This window comes from Leuresthes tenuis, unplaced genomic scaffold (genome assembly GCF_036924035.1).
Source record: "Leuresthes tenuis unplaced genomic scaffold, fLeuTen1.0.hap1 SCAF_17, whole genome shotgun sequence".
Taxonomy (NCBI): domain Eukaryota; kingdom Metazoa; phylum Chordata; class Actinopteri; order Atheriniformes; family Atherinopsidae; genus Leuresthes; species Leuresthes tenuis.
In genome coordinates this window covers 5,505,568-5,518,806 of record NW_027325371.1, presented here as the reverse complement: position 1 = coordinate 5,518,806, position 13,239 = coordinate 5,505,568, and the positions used below count along the sequence as shown (strand labels likewise).

General features: G+C 40.3%; 2 protein-coding genes across 2 annotated transcripts; one reads left to right on the top strand and one right to left on the bottom strand.

The window, feature by feature from the left end:
• Positions 1-781: 781 nt before the first annotated feature.
• On the bottom strand, positions 782-7,828 carry LOC140273096 (GTPase IMAP family member 8). The gene is made up of 5 exons (XM_072368619.1): positions 7,804-7,828; positions 6,964-7,650; positions 3,792-4,502; positions 2,991-3,650; positions 782-1,567 (listed from the first exon to the last, which is right to left on the bottom strand). The coding sequence occupies exons 1-5, from the start codon at positions 7,826-7,828 to the stop codon at positions 846-848; spliced, it is 2,805 nt and encodes a 934-aa protein (XP_072224720.1). The 3' UTR covers positions 782-845.
• A 3,098-nt stretch (positions 7,829-10,926) lies between these two features.
• Positions 10,927-12,602, top strand: LOC140273632 (migration and invasion enhancer 1-like). The gene is made up of 4 exons (XM_072369253.1): positions 10,927-11,037; positions 11,236-11,333; positions 11,502-11,578; positions 11,653-12,602. The coding sequence occupies exons 1-4, from the start codon at positions 11,009-11,011 to the stop codon at positions 11,734-11,736; spliced, it is 288 nt and encodes a 95-aa protein (XP_072225354.1). The 5' UTR covers positions 10,927-11,008; the 3' UTR covers positions 11,737-12,602.
• Positions 12,603-13,239: the final 637 nt, after the last annotated feature.

Genomic DNA, 13,239 nt, shown 5'->3' with positions numbered 1-13,239 from the left:
TCAAGAGTTGCTTACTCTTTATTTGATGTGAACTAAACCAGCCAGTAAGCTATTATTATGAGGTAAGATACAGACAATCTGGACAACAAATGAGGTACATCAGGCAGTTCAGGAGCAAAATCTTCTTTATTAGAGAATAAATGCCTTTTGGGTGAAAGGGAAGTGAAAAAAGAAAGTATAGTATAGTAGAGCATAGTATTCAATTCATCATATGCTGTGTGTGAGCTACTGTTCACAGAAGTCTGAAGAATTCTGCAGTTAAATTTGTGTGTTATTTCTAAATAATTCAACTCGAAACTTTGATTTGTTTTGCTTTGTTTGTTCAATGTTTAGGTCTTTAAAGACAGTAGGATGAATAGCACCAGGCTGACTTGATTTGGTACGATGCAAATCTAGCAAAGACAAGTATTCTTCATAAATGTGCATGTGTTTTTGTTTCTCTACATCATCATTTGTGTAAGTTAAACCAACAGAGGAAGCTTTTGTTCTGTGGTACAGGTTGTAGATCTCTGTTTTATAGCTATATAAAAACAATGTTTTGGGCCATGTACGTGACTGAAGCTTTGGTATTTTATTCTCTAAAATTGGTTTCCATCATTTACTCTTAATTAGGTTTCAATGTATCCTTTTCAAATTTCTAATATTTTCAAAGGAAACAAACACAGAAGTCACAGAGTTACATAACCTACTCTTATACAACAGCTCCCTCTTGTGGATACAAATAATAAAGCAGTTGTCACTTTTCTTTTTTTTTCATTCATCTTTTAAATATTCACATGAATAGAATTTGAGTGGATAAAATTATGATTTATTGTGCCTTTATTTTTTATTTCTGACTCCATGAATTAGCATGTATCGTTTTTGCTTTTGTCTCTGAGTTCTTGTATGGCTCTCCAGCTGCCCTCCAGGTTCTGCCTCAGCTCTGCCAAGTTGCTCCTGATCTCTTCCAGAATCTCCAACTTTGACAGTTTCTTATCAATTGATAGGAGCACCTCTTCCTCTCCAGCTCTCCTGAAGACAGCGTCCTGCTCTGTGGTGGTATGGTCAGGTTCAGAGGGTTGAAATGACCCCATGGTTTGTTCCCACACCATCTCAAAATAATAGTCAATGAAAGATTCAAGCTCCTCCAGGCTCCTATTGCCCCACTGGTCTATCAGAGCCTGCAAGCCTCCAGACTCTGAGAGCCTCTGGATAGTCCGCTCTCTCAATGCAGGGTGGCAGAGGGACTGAACACTGATGACATCCTCTGAGGGCACCATGTGTTGCGTCTGACATGAAACCAGAAGCATTGTTTGATGCCTGGGTGAGAGCATGTGGTTGTTTGTGCCGAGTTGCCGGTGGGTTTGAGGAGCAGGAAACCGGATTGGCAGATCCTCTGTTTGCCACTTCAGTCCTTGTTTACCAGAAAGGACTGAGTTTAAGTAGGACACGAAGATGTCTCTGTCCATAAAGGTGAATGCAGTCCGCCGTCTGGCTCTTCCTGCTGGTAGTGCCACTACCTGCGCAGAATCTGAGCCCTCTAAGCAGGCCAGTGACAGATTTGGCATGGAAGTTGCAGATTTAGGTACTGCAAAAGAAAAAAACAATGGTGGGATTTCACAGGAGTTAAGCTTGATTTTTAACAGCGATCCTAATGTTAATCTGCTTATCTCTCGTTTACAGAGATGAGATTTTATTAGATTTTCTACCTATGATAGAACTGACTTATTTTTAGATTTACTCTCTATGTTCATTTAAATTTATGATTTCTGCTTAAATCGGAACACAACATGTGAACATTTTGACAAACATGGATATAAAAATTTGTAGTTCACAAAGAAATGTTTTAATTGGTTACTGAGAATGTGAAGTGGCGCGTTACTACAATTTGGTTGAACGAAGCAAGGTGTCAGGTTTTGGCCACACATCAGCTGCCTGGAGAGAGCAGGGGTGGGGATGATGACACCATAGCAAATGCGATGATTATGCCAAGGGTGGCTTTTTTCTTGCCTTAGGTCTCGGTGCCCGGCCATGTCTCTCTCAAATAGGTGCAGTGGGTCTGAGCTTGTGTGTTTGTGTGTGTGTCTGTATGTCTGTATGTCTCTGGGTATTTATGGGGGTGAGAGGGTTGATATGTTCTGTCATCGTTGTTTTATAGCCTCTGTGAGGCACTTTGTGTTGCTTTTAAAGTATGAAAGGTGCCATATAAATAACATGTGATTTGATTTGATGACTGGCTGGGGGGGTGGATCATGCCCTGCTCAGCTGTGTCACTGCACGCTCTGACTGCCAAACACAACAAGACAGCGACAAAGGCAACGAGCCAGGGAAATTCAAAAGTAGCGTTCTCCAACTGGAAGTACCGGCACTACTTCTCACCCATTTTTAAGGCGAGAATCTTTATGTAACATGCACGCTATGCTGGCCAGATTTTCCTGTTTCTTTTTACCCAAGTTTCTTAATTTTGCACTCAAATTTTATTTTCAATATTTATTTTTTATATATTTTTATTTCTATGCATATAATATGGCAGGCTGCAGTCCAGTGAGTGCCGAATGTTCTAAAATACTGTATTTAGTGTTTTTGTTCTTCAATCAGTTAGTATAAACGTTAAAGACGTTAAAGATGTTATAGAACATAACAGCGTATCGAACATGAAAAATAACGTCACAGTTACTTTGCTGAGTAACTAATTACTCTTGCAGTGAAGTAACTGAGTTACTAACTCAATTACTTTTTGGGAGAAGTAATTTGTAACTGTAACTAATTACTTTTTTTAAGTAAGCTGACCAACACTGAAAGCTATATAGCTTATGAACAAGACGGCTAATAATCAGTTTAAAACTAGAGAACTAATCATTTTTCTTGTTTCTGTCCTAAATTTCTTGGCTTGTGCAGGATGCAAATCCTCAGCTCTAAAAGACACGCTGTCCTCAGAACAGCATTTAGTCCAGAGAGGGAAAGCAGAATTGTGACCAAAGAAAAAAGTTAGTGCATTGGGTTTTACTCACAGTCACGGTGGAGCTGATGCCTGCTGCTCATTTGCTCCTTTAAATCCTTTTGATACAGTGTTGCATCTGGATGCTGCTCTTGTGCTGAACAAACACTTTTCCATATGGGATCACCTTTGTGGAGATCAGACATCCTTTCTCCAACCAGCATCTCTTCCACCAGCTCAACTAGCTCCCTAACCTGAGCTCCATCTCCCCAGTTCTTGTTGTCTAAAACATGATATCTGTTGCCACACTGCTCAACGAGCCTCTGCAGCGGCTCTCCTTCACTCTCGATGCGCTGCTCGATGCTTGTGTCTCCCAGCCAGTCACCATAGCTGAACAACACCATTGCTCTGCTCCACAGCTGGCCTCCTCCAGCCTCCAGCTGCTTCTCCATGGCTTCCCTGTTGACATCTTTGAATGAGGAGCTTATATTGACAACAACGAGAAAAGCAGAGGTTGTCATGAGGAGGTCAGAGGTCACAGGGAAGCAGCCTGGTGTGTCCACCACTGCCACCATCTTGCCAGCGATTGTGGCTTGTTTTTCGGCGCAGGAAGTATTTTGGGTGTCTGTGTCATAGCTCTTTCTGCTGAGGATAGTGTTTCCACTGGAGCTTTTGCCCACTTTCCTTCCACCAACAAGTATAATTCTCATCTGTGGTAGAGGGTTGAGCTTCTCTGTCAGAGAGATGTTTTAGACAATTATTAGAGAATCTAAACAGAACATTTCATCGGCTAGTTTAATGTTTAATTGTTTAATGGCATGAATCATAGAATCAGTATCATGCTGACATTGTTTACTTGATGTATCCAACTCACCTAGCTGAGTCCTGGCCATCTGCCTTTGTTTCTCCTTCTTCATCTGCCTCTCTCTAGCTCTCTCTGCTTCTTCTTTCATCCTCCTTTCCAACTCCTCCGACACTTTTCTCTCAATCTCATAATGCCAGCCACCATTACAGCCTGTCATCATTTCCTCGATCTTCCCAATCAGTTCTCTGATTTGAAATCCATCTCCTTTAGTTTTATTGTTCAGAACATGATACCTGTTGCCGCATTTCTCAACAAGCCACCGCAGAGGCTCTCCCTCACTCTCAATGTACTGCTCAGTCATCGTCCCTCCCAGCCAGTCCCCAACACTAAACAATAAGATGACCCGACTCCAGATGTGTTCACTGATGAGCTCGAGGTGCTCCTGCGCTGCTCTCCTGTAGGTTTCAGTGAATGCTCGGTCCACACGGATCACCAGCAGAAAGACATGAGGTCCCGGAGGACTGAGAGATAAACTGAGCACCATCTCCCTTCGATCGAAGAGGGGACTCTCATCACAAAAATAGTTCATCCACCAGCCAGGTGTGTCCACCACTGTCACCTGTCTCCCAAACACTGCTCCTTCTCCAACCTGACACTGGACTGTTCTCCTGAGTCCCTGGCTGCTCTCTCTGGCCAGGATTGTGTTACAAGCTGAACTCTTCCCTGAGCCCTTTGCTCCAAGCAGCACAATGCGGATATTAATAACAGGCCTTAAGTTCTCTGAAAAAACAAAAGGAAAGGTAAAGAACAGATGGAGAATTGTTGTTGTTTTTTCTCTTAAAGAGTTAATTCAGATCGCTGTTCAATAGATTTCAAGGCTAGTGTTTAATTTGCTGACTTTCGTTGCTAATAAGCATGCAAAGGTTGAGGTAACAGGAATGTTGTGTTATTTGCATAATTGCTATTTTCACCATAGCTGCATGATAAGATCAATGCCAGTCATACTTTGTCCATTTAATATGAAAAGCTGGAGCAGCAGGAAGTTAAGTTTTCCATCCTGCAAAACTAGCCAGCTTTGTGTGTCCAAAAGATATTAACTGATCGTTTCTAATTTGAAAATGTCTGCCAAACGCAACATGCATGTGTAACCAGTTTTAAGGATTGTGTCTTCACAAACACAGCAGCAGCAACATTTCCATTGCATAGAACAGAACAAGCTGATAAATTTGACTTGATCTATTTCATTTTTCCATCATGGATCATTCCTGATTATTTTTATTCAAGTATCATGTTTGAAGGGGGTTTAAAAGGTAAATTCAAATTCATTTGTAAAGCACATTTCATGTACAAAACAAAGTGTTTTACATGAAATAAAAGCATTACAGCGCGGGTGATACTTAAGGTTGGCAGTGAACTAAAACAACTGTGGCATATAGAGAGGGAAGAACCTAAAAGAAAGCTTTGTTTTGATTGTGGGATTATCTCATGAAGGGGATAATAATACACTGTATGTAAAAGGTGGACAAAGTCATTCAGGGTCAGAATCTAAGCCAATGATGAGGTGCCCTAAAGTGCCCTAAAGTGCACCTAGTGCTCGTCACTGAAGACTGACTCCATACGTATTTGGCACCAATAAACTATATACCTCCATAAAATTCTATCGTAAAATACAGAGTCAATAAAGTACCATGTAAAAAAGTTAATTGGTGTCATTAACTAATCTATCCAGTGTGCTGGTGATCATTTATATGTTATTATATCCCTGTGATTTAGCATATGTTTGGGAAACCAAATGACCCCTGAGTAAACAATGCACTTAAAAGAAATCTGTACAGGGAATTTTTTAACTAAATAATGGTTCACCCTGCTCATTGCGTTTTGAGGAACTAAGAGGATCATGATGTCAGCTGGAGATAGCAGGCGTTAAACGTAATTGGCTGGGAGGGAAATGCTTAGGCTATGCAAACTTAAAACTGACACCAAATGTACTTCATGACAAGAAGCTGGAAGTGTTTGCTGGATTTTTTCCTTTGTGTCTCTCTGCCAAAACACATTAGCATTTCCACTGAGATGTGAGCAAATAAACAAGTGAAATGTCCTTGTTAACTTGGCAATTGAGATGCACTCTCCTTTTTTGCACTTTTTTGAGTTTGGATATGGCACTACATTGAGGATTGTTTTGTTGAATATTAACTTCTTCTTTTTAACTTTGGCCAATCGAAGGTCCACATGTTGTAAACTAGCTGTTCACAGTCATCATCAGAAAGGACGAGTACGAGGTTCTGAATGCATGTCTGCCTTTTCTGTTAGCTGTGATCTTTGATTGTAGACTTGATTTGTTGCCCACATGATATTGTTTTTTTCTATACACCGCAATTCTCCATACAAGTATTCACAGCGAATTGAGATGATCAATTATCATAACCTGTAAACATAGAAAGAAACAACCGTGGGTAAGTTTCTGTTCTTAGTGCTTAGAGTATACTCAGAATACCAAATTTGTTGCATGTGCTGTTTACTGCATTAGCATCTACAAGGAAAAAATTCCCTTAATTTACATTTCAGTTCATTTACACCATGACTGAACACCACCGACAAATCATCACATTTACGTCACACAGCTTTTCTCCTGCTGGATCCTTGTGCACACATGGATGACACCCATGTAATAAAAACAACAAGACATGGCCACTCAGCAATCTGTCGGAATGTCTGCAATCAAGTATTATTGGACCTTTACAAATACTTGCATGGGAAAGTTTCTGTCACATGTCTCCATAGCAGTTATATGTAATGCTGCTATGATCAGTTAAGAATCTTGTTTGGGGTGACGGGACACTATGTGCAGTAAAGGAAAGTTTATCCATATCAATCAGTCGAAATGAGGGCGTAGACTTTAAGGCTGTGTGTCAGAGACAGGGCAGGAAAGTAAGAAGGTGTTTTGGATCAGTGCATGAGATTTCCTGATGATAATAAGAAGCGGGTATTGCTAGCTTTATCCTTAACAAATACCCGGTAGTCCTGCAGGAAAAGTCTCATGCACAGGGATGAATACTTTATGTTGCCACAGCAACACCTTCAGAATGTTATTAGCAACATTGATAATGACTTAACTTGACATAACTAAATCTAAAAGGTCTCAAAGATGTGCTTGACTGATATCAGTTCTTTGTGAAGTACCTTTAATAAGACCGACTTGTGAAGATTTTCTCTTTGATGGCCTTCTGAGCCATTCACTCACCTCGCATGAGAGATCTGTATTGTTTCATTCTTAGAAACCTCAGCTGAGCCCTCTCTTCCACTCCTCTTTTCTCTTCTGCGGTTGCCTTCAGAACGTTTTCCTGTATCTCAAAAACTCTGTTTCCATGTTCTGCAACAAGATTTTGTATCTTCACCAGCAGCTCTGTCACTTTGGTGTCCTCGTTCAAGACAATACTGTGGACCCTCTGACCGCACTTCTCAGAGAGCCAGCGGAGGGCCTCTCCACCTCTTTCCACACACTCTTCAGCTTGTGTGTATTCAAACCTGTTGGCAAAGGTGAAGATAACCATGCAGTGGCTCCACACCCTGTCACCCAGCAGGGCTACGTGCTCTTCCACAGCCCTACGACGCCTCTCTGAGAAGGCTGAGCTCGCCTTGACTGTAATCAAAAAGACATGAGGGCCTGGCAAGCACAGAGAGACGCTGGTTATGATCTCCCTCTTGACCAGCTTTGATGTGTCCTGTGCGCTGAAGTCGCACCACCAGCCGGGAGTGTCCACCACTGTGAGCCATCGCCCGGCCACCACGCCCAGCCTCCGAGAACAGGAGGTCCTCTCTTTGGTGACAAACTCTTCTTTGCCCAGGATTAAGTTCCCCACAGAGTACTTTCCAGAGTTTCTGCCTCCAAGAAGTACAATCCTTAACTGCGATGTGCACCACCCACCCCCTAATAAAAGTACAAAGAATTCTAAAAATACTTCTCGATGAATTATAACTAGGCAATAATACACCAATTGTACTTTTACAAAAGAGAGAGTTAAATAAGGATATAGAATACAGACAATGCGGTTAGTAAAAAGCATCATAAATCATAACTTACATGCTGACAGCTCTCTGGTTCCCATCTCAAATTCTGTACCACCTGTAAGCAGTAGATTTAAACCCAAGCATTGTTTATTCTCGCCTCGCCTGTTTCCGTCTTCTTTATAAAAAGCAAGTGAAGTTCCCTGCTGAATGAGCAACGTGAAATATTTCTGTTTTATAGCTTTATGAGTCTGAAGGTCATCTGTAATGAGTAATCAGGCCAATACAGCGGACAGGAAGAGCCACACCTCTCAGTTGCAGGTTGACACCAGACTGGAAAGACTGTATAGTTTACTAAGTACAGAAACAGACACACAGGACAGGAGATATCAGGTTCATGACAAGAAGAGCTTATGATAAGTTACCTTAAAACAGTGAATTCAGCTGGAAAATGCTAAGAAGTATGGGTACCTGAAGAAAAAAGTCTAAATGAAATACATTTATTTTTTCTTTGGCCTGAAATGCTTGTTAACCCATTGGATTGCTTTGGTGTGAGTTTTGGCAACCATAGAGTCATCTGCCTTCTCTTGAACATTACTATTAGAAGCAGGAAATCATGGCATTACATATACAGCCATAGTCCCAAAAAATGTGGGACACAGTGTAAAATGTAAGTAAAAACAAAATGCAGTGATTGGAAAAATAAAAAAAATATTAGTCCATCTTGGATTTGATGACAGCAACACAAATGTAACGGTACGTGGTGCGAGAAGGGAGGACCCAGATGTGGACTTAAAAAAAAACCTCAGATTTATTTGCAAACAAAAAAGGCAGAAGGCAAGAACCAAGGACGCGGCTGAGCCGGATATCAAAACTTAACTGTGAAAAAATAACTAAACTAGACTAGACAAAACGGGACCATGGGTAAATAAACAAGACTATGAATTAATTTAACAAGACAAAACTGGGGTGCAAAGACCTGACAAGACTGAACAAACGTGGCGTGAACATGAAGGCGAGGATTTCGCAATGACTGTGAGAAAACCTGGAAACTAAAAACTGTGGGGAGGTGATTGGTGATGAGGTGCAGCTGCAGAACAGAAACAGGTGACTTGAGTGAAACTAAGTGACAGGGAAAAAAAACATGACAAGAAAATAAACCAAGAACCTGAAAACATAACAAAACAAAACCCAAACGTGACATGAAAAAGCTGTGATGAAGGTAGCAGCCTTTTCATTTCATTCATGATATTTTCACTTTAAGAAATATACGTATTCGTGCTGACAAAGACCAAATCTGTATTTTCTTTTTTTTTTGTGCTGTCCAGCTCAATTTGCAAAGTCATTTATATCAATCGGACGCCTGGTTTGCATCTGACACTGATGGAGCAGGACAATATTTGTATTAATACAAGTAGGTTTTACTGCCCAAACTTAACCAGGTAGTTTATAATGTATAAAACAGCAATCAACTGAAAATGTCACAATGAATGCATTTGTGTCATTCTTTTCACATTAAGCTCCTAATTTACATAGGAGTTAAACTGCCCAAAACCCCAACCACCAAACAAAGGTTGAAGGTTATGACATACAAAGCGGGCTTTTTCTAACTAATGATGCTTTGTTCCACTATGATTTAATTACATTACTCTGACTGTTGTGACCCATCATCTCTAATATTCTGCTGTCTAAAATGCCATAAAGTTTCATAAGGTACAGATAGCAGGCCACATGACACCTTCATCATATGATCAAAGACCTAAAGTATGTAACGAGTGAGCATGGAGTTATTTTCAGTCCTTCATTCAAGGAGGAGTTGAATCATTGTAAGAGGGATACAAAATACTTCCTGAGTCTGTTAAACAGGATTAACATGGCAGTTTGCCACTAAACATTCTGTGCTTATCTTTCTTGTAAATGGGAGGCAGGTGGTGATGGTTATTGTTCATTATGCACAACAGTTTGCTCTCTTGGTATAAAGGAATATAAAGGAATCCTACTCCATGCTTAATTTCAGAGCAGCTCACCTCACTGGCATGACAATCTCATAACCTCCCACCTCTTGATTCTGCTTCCCTACGCATCAAATTTGCTATGTAATGTGAGATCTTGAGGCCTGAATAAAAGCTGAATTTGAAATCAGGGGTGTAAAGGGTAAAGCAGATAGGAGTCGTTGTCCTAGATCAGAGTCTCCTCAGCTCCACTCTGCAGTGATTGACATGGGAGGGATGCTGCATTCTCCATGATAGCAGCCTCAGGGAGAGTTGCATCTTGCAACAATTTCTGGCCTGTGCAAATTACCTCACAAATTTGCAAATAAATTACCTAAATCAACCAAGAACCTGAAATCTGGAGAGATCCTGGATCTGAAGCCCTGAGGCAGTGGCCCATGCTGTCTGCCTACAAAGTAGGCGAGCGTTGGGGACAAAGAACAATGCATTAAAGCTCACAACAAACCGGGAACAAGCACTGCAACAGTCCAAAAATCATATTTTTTACATTTAATCTTCCTATTTGAAAATATATTACATACACATTCTAAAGGATATGTTTAAATCTATGTTTTATAGAAATAATATATATATATATATATACTCTATAGCTCTGTTGTAAACGTCACTATCAACTGTCAGATGAAACCTGACACAAGGACGCAGGAGGAAACTGTCATTCATACTTATCTCTCATCAGCAAATTACAGCAATTAATTGTTTTTATCACGATATAAAAATCAAGCAAGCAGAATCAAATGAGAGCAAAGAAAATGCAACAAAAAATAACTACTGGATCAATACCGATACTACTACTAACTTGTCCTAACATACTCACAAATTTAAACTTATGATTAAGACAGGACAGCTTCAAGATTCACGATTCAAGAAGCTTTATTTATCCCGAGGGAAATTGCTGTGCAACAATTATGGAACAAAGGAGAAAGTACTATATAAAATTAAATTAAAATAAAATAGACAAATAAGATAAGATAAAACTAAAAAAGTATTAAAATATCCATATATATGCTAGATAATTCCCTGAGCCCTGATTTTTGGACTGTTGCAGTGCTTGGTGGTTGTTCCTGGTTTGTTGTGAGCTTTAATGCCTTGTTTTATATACACACTCTTTAGCTCTGGTTTAAAAGTGCCGTATTATGTTACGCATACGTAACGTGTTACGTAATATACGCTCCGCCCCTTCCAGGTCTTATAGTTACACAAGCTGGTAGTTACCAGAGGAAACAGACTGGGGTTCTGAAGACGAACGTTTCGGAACAAACTAAAAAAATGGGGGTGACAATTAGAGTCGAATACTGGTAATTTAATTTTTTGGTCTTTTTTTATCAACATTTGGCTGTGTTTCTCCGGTAATTCTCACTTTAAAGACAGTTACACTGTTGATTAGCTACCATTAGCATCATTAGCTCATAGCTCAGCTGAATTTTGTTGAGCCTGAGTGACACTGTATTGTATATTCCGCAAGTTGTTTAACAGATGTTTTTCTTTTCATGCAGTGGCGCATGAGGATACGAACCCCGCTATCGGGAGCTCGCCCACGCTGTCAAGGGTGAGTTTCCCGATGCGGACGTGTCAGGCTCCGTGGGAAGATCAGGTAGATGATACATTTTGCTGTTTGACATAATGTTTTAACCCTGTTCTGAAAACGCTCTGATTGCTTTGGATTGGCATCCTGAATATTATGTAAGTAATGATGACTGAAGGCAAAGATCGTAGAAATTCTTTTCTTAACTTTGTCCTGGTTGTTATTTTATATTTTTAGGCAGCTTTGAGATAGAAATCAATGGGCAGCAGGTCTTTTCCAAGCTTGAAACAGGGGGCTTCCCATACGAGGATGACGTAAGTAACATGCACACATGTTGTATGTAATTTATTGCACAACATTATGGTTTATGTTTTTTTTCTTTCCACAGATCATGAAAGCTGTCCAGAATGCTTACGATGGGAAACCTGTGCAGAAGATCACCAAAAGCCGCCCGCCATGTGTCATCATGTAAATCTGGCTCTGTGGCGCTCTAACATCAGTAGCATCAAGGAGGGCAGGTATACCAGCCATGCCACCTCTGGTTTCTCTCTCAGGTCCTGCTGAAACAGGCTGAGATGAAGCATTGCAACCACTAGCTACGTTCTGTGATCCAGGTTACCAAACTCTGCTCTGCCCTCGGGCTCCTCTTTCTGTTCCCATAGGGTGGTTCAGGCTGTTAATGATTACCGTAGCTGAAAATTTAAAAGGTTATGGTATGATGAATCCATTCCTGGACTTTCTGTCTTATAGGAACAGAGACAGGGAGAATTTGTGGCAGATGGATTGAAGGGAACTCACTTTTCATTTTCTGTAGCCTCATTGCCTAAGATTCTCTGATTGCCTACATGTCTGTATCTTTGTTTTTTTTCCAAGTGTTTGTTGGTTTATTCTGCAGTGCACGATTTTCATTGGAGTGTAGAGATGTTACATAAAATCTCTGAATAGAGATTAAAAAAGAATTGATCTGATAACTCTATTTACCATGTTTATGGGCTGCTGAATAATGCTGCAGTGTTGTCATTTGTGGCAGTTCGAGGAAACATTCATCTTGGTCTAGTTTCATTGTTTGTTCATATAAAATCTGAAAAGCTTCCAACATTAAAATGTGCAAGCATTGAGCTCAAACCTGTTGTTCTGCCATCCCCTTTTTGTGTTGGAGGCATTCTGTAATTCAACTTGTCAGCACTTTGAGCCACGAACGTTGTGCATCGGAAGGCCATCACTCACTGGTCTGTCAGGTTCACAGACATCAAATGTCAGCTCTTTTTCCAAAAAGAATTTTGAATTATTTACACTAATGTCAAAACTAGATTTTGAATAAAGGCAATGATTGTTCAAGTTCTGTTTTTGTCCCTTTCCTTGTTTTCAGCACCCACACCTGTTTTCGAAGAATTCCTAAGTGGGTGTGCTTATTGTGAAGCAAAGAGCTTCTCCTTTGGGTGTTTTCCTATTTGAGTCCATTGAGATTGCAGGCTAGCAACATCTAGTTATGTTACTGTAAATCAGTTTTTTCTGTGTAGGCTGAACAGTAAACATGACTATAGTAGCTGTAGTGTAGAGCTACTTCCGTGTATTGAGGCCTGCCCTGGGCATTTTAAACATTAACATGTCAGTTTAAGTGAAACTTGTGGTTCGTTAAGTAGGTCTGAAAAAGCTTTTCACCACTGGTTAAACCGTAAATAACTTCTCAAGTGAATACCACAGAAGAGAAGAGAAGAGATCGGGGCTGCAGTTTGTGAAAACTGGGATTTTACAACCTTTGCTGTGCAGAGCTTCATCTTTCTGAAGCTCTGTGACTCATTTAGCAAAGCGGTGCCTTGTAATAATATTTTCACTAAGGGGCGCCAAACTCAACCAGGAACTTTTTGAGGTATTTTTGCCTCAAGCGTCCTCTCTGACAGATACTGTCAACCATAGTCAAATGACAAATTAAATGTGCTACTTGAACAAGTACTGCAACAAGTACCTTCTAAAC

Excerpts from the sequence above, each read along its gene's own strand:
- LOC140273096 (XM_072368619.1), bottom strand. The coding sequence starts at position 7,828 with ATGGGAACCAGAGAGCTGTCAGCAT. Across the intron at positions 7,651-7,803 it reads AACCAGAGAGCTGTCAGCAT|GGGGTGGGTGGTGCACATCG; the intron begins GTAAGTTATGAT and ends TACTTTTATTAG. Across the intron at positions 3,651-3,791 it reads GATGGCCAGGACTCAGCTAG|AGAAGCTCAACCCTCTACCA; the intron begins GTGAGTTGGATA and ends TCTCTCTGACAG.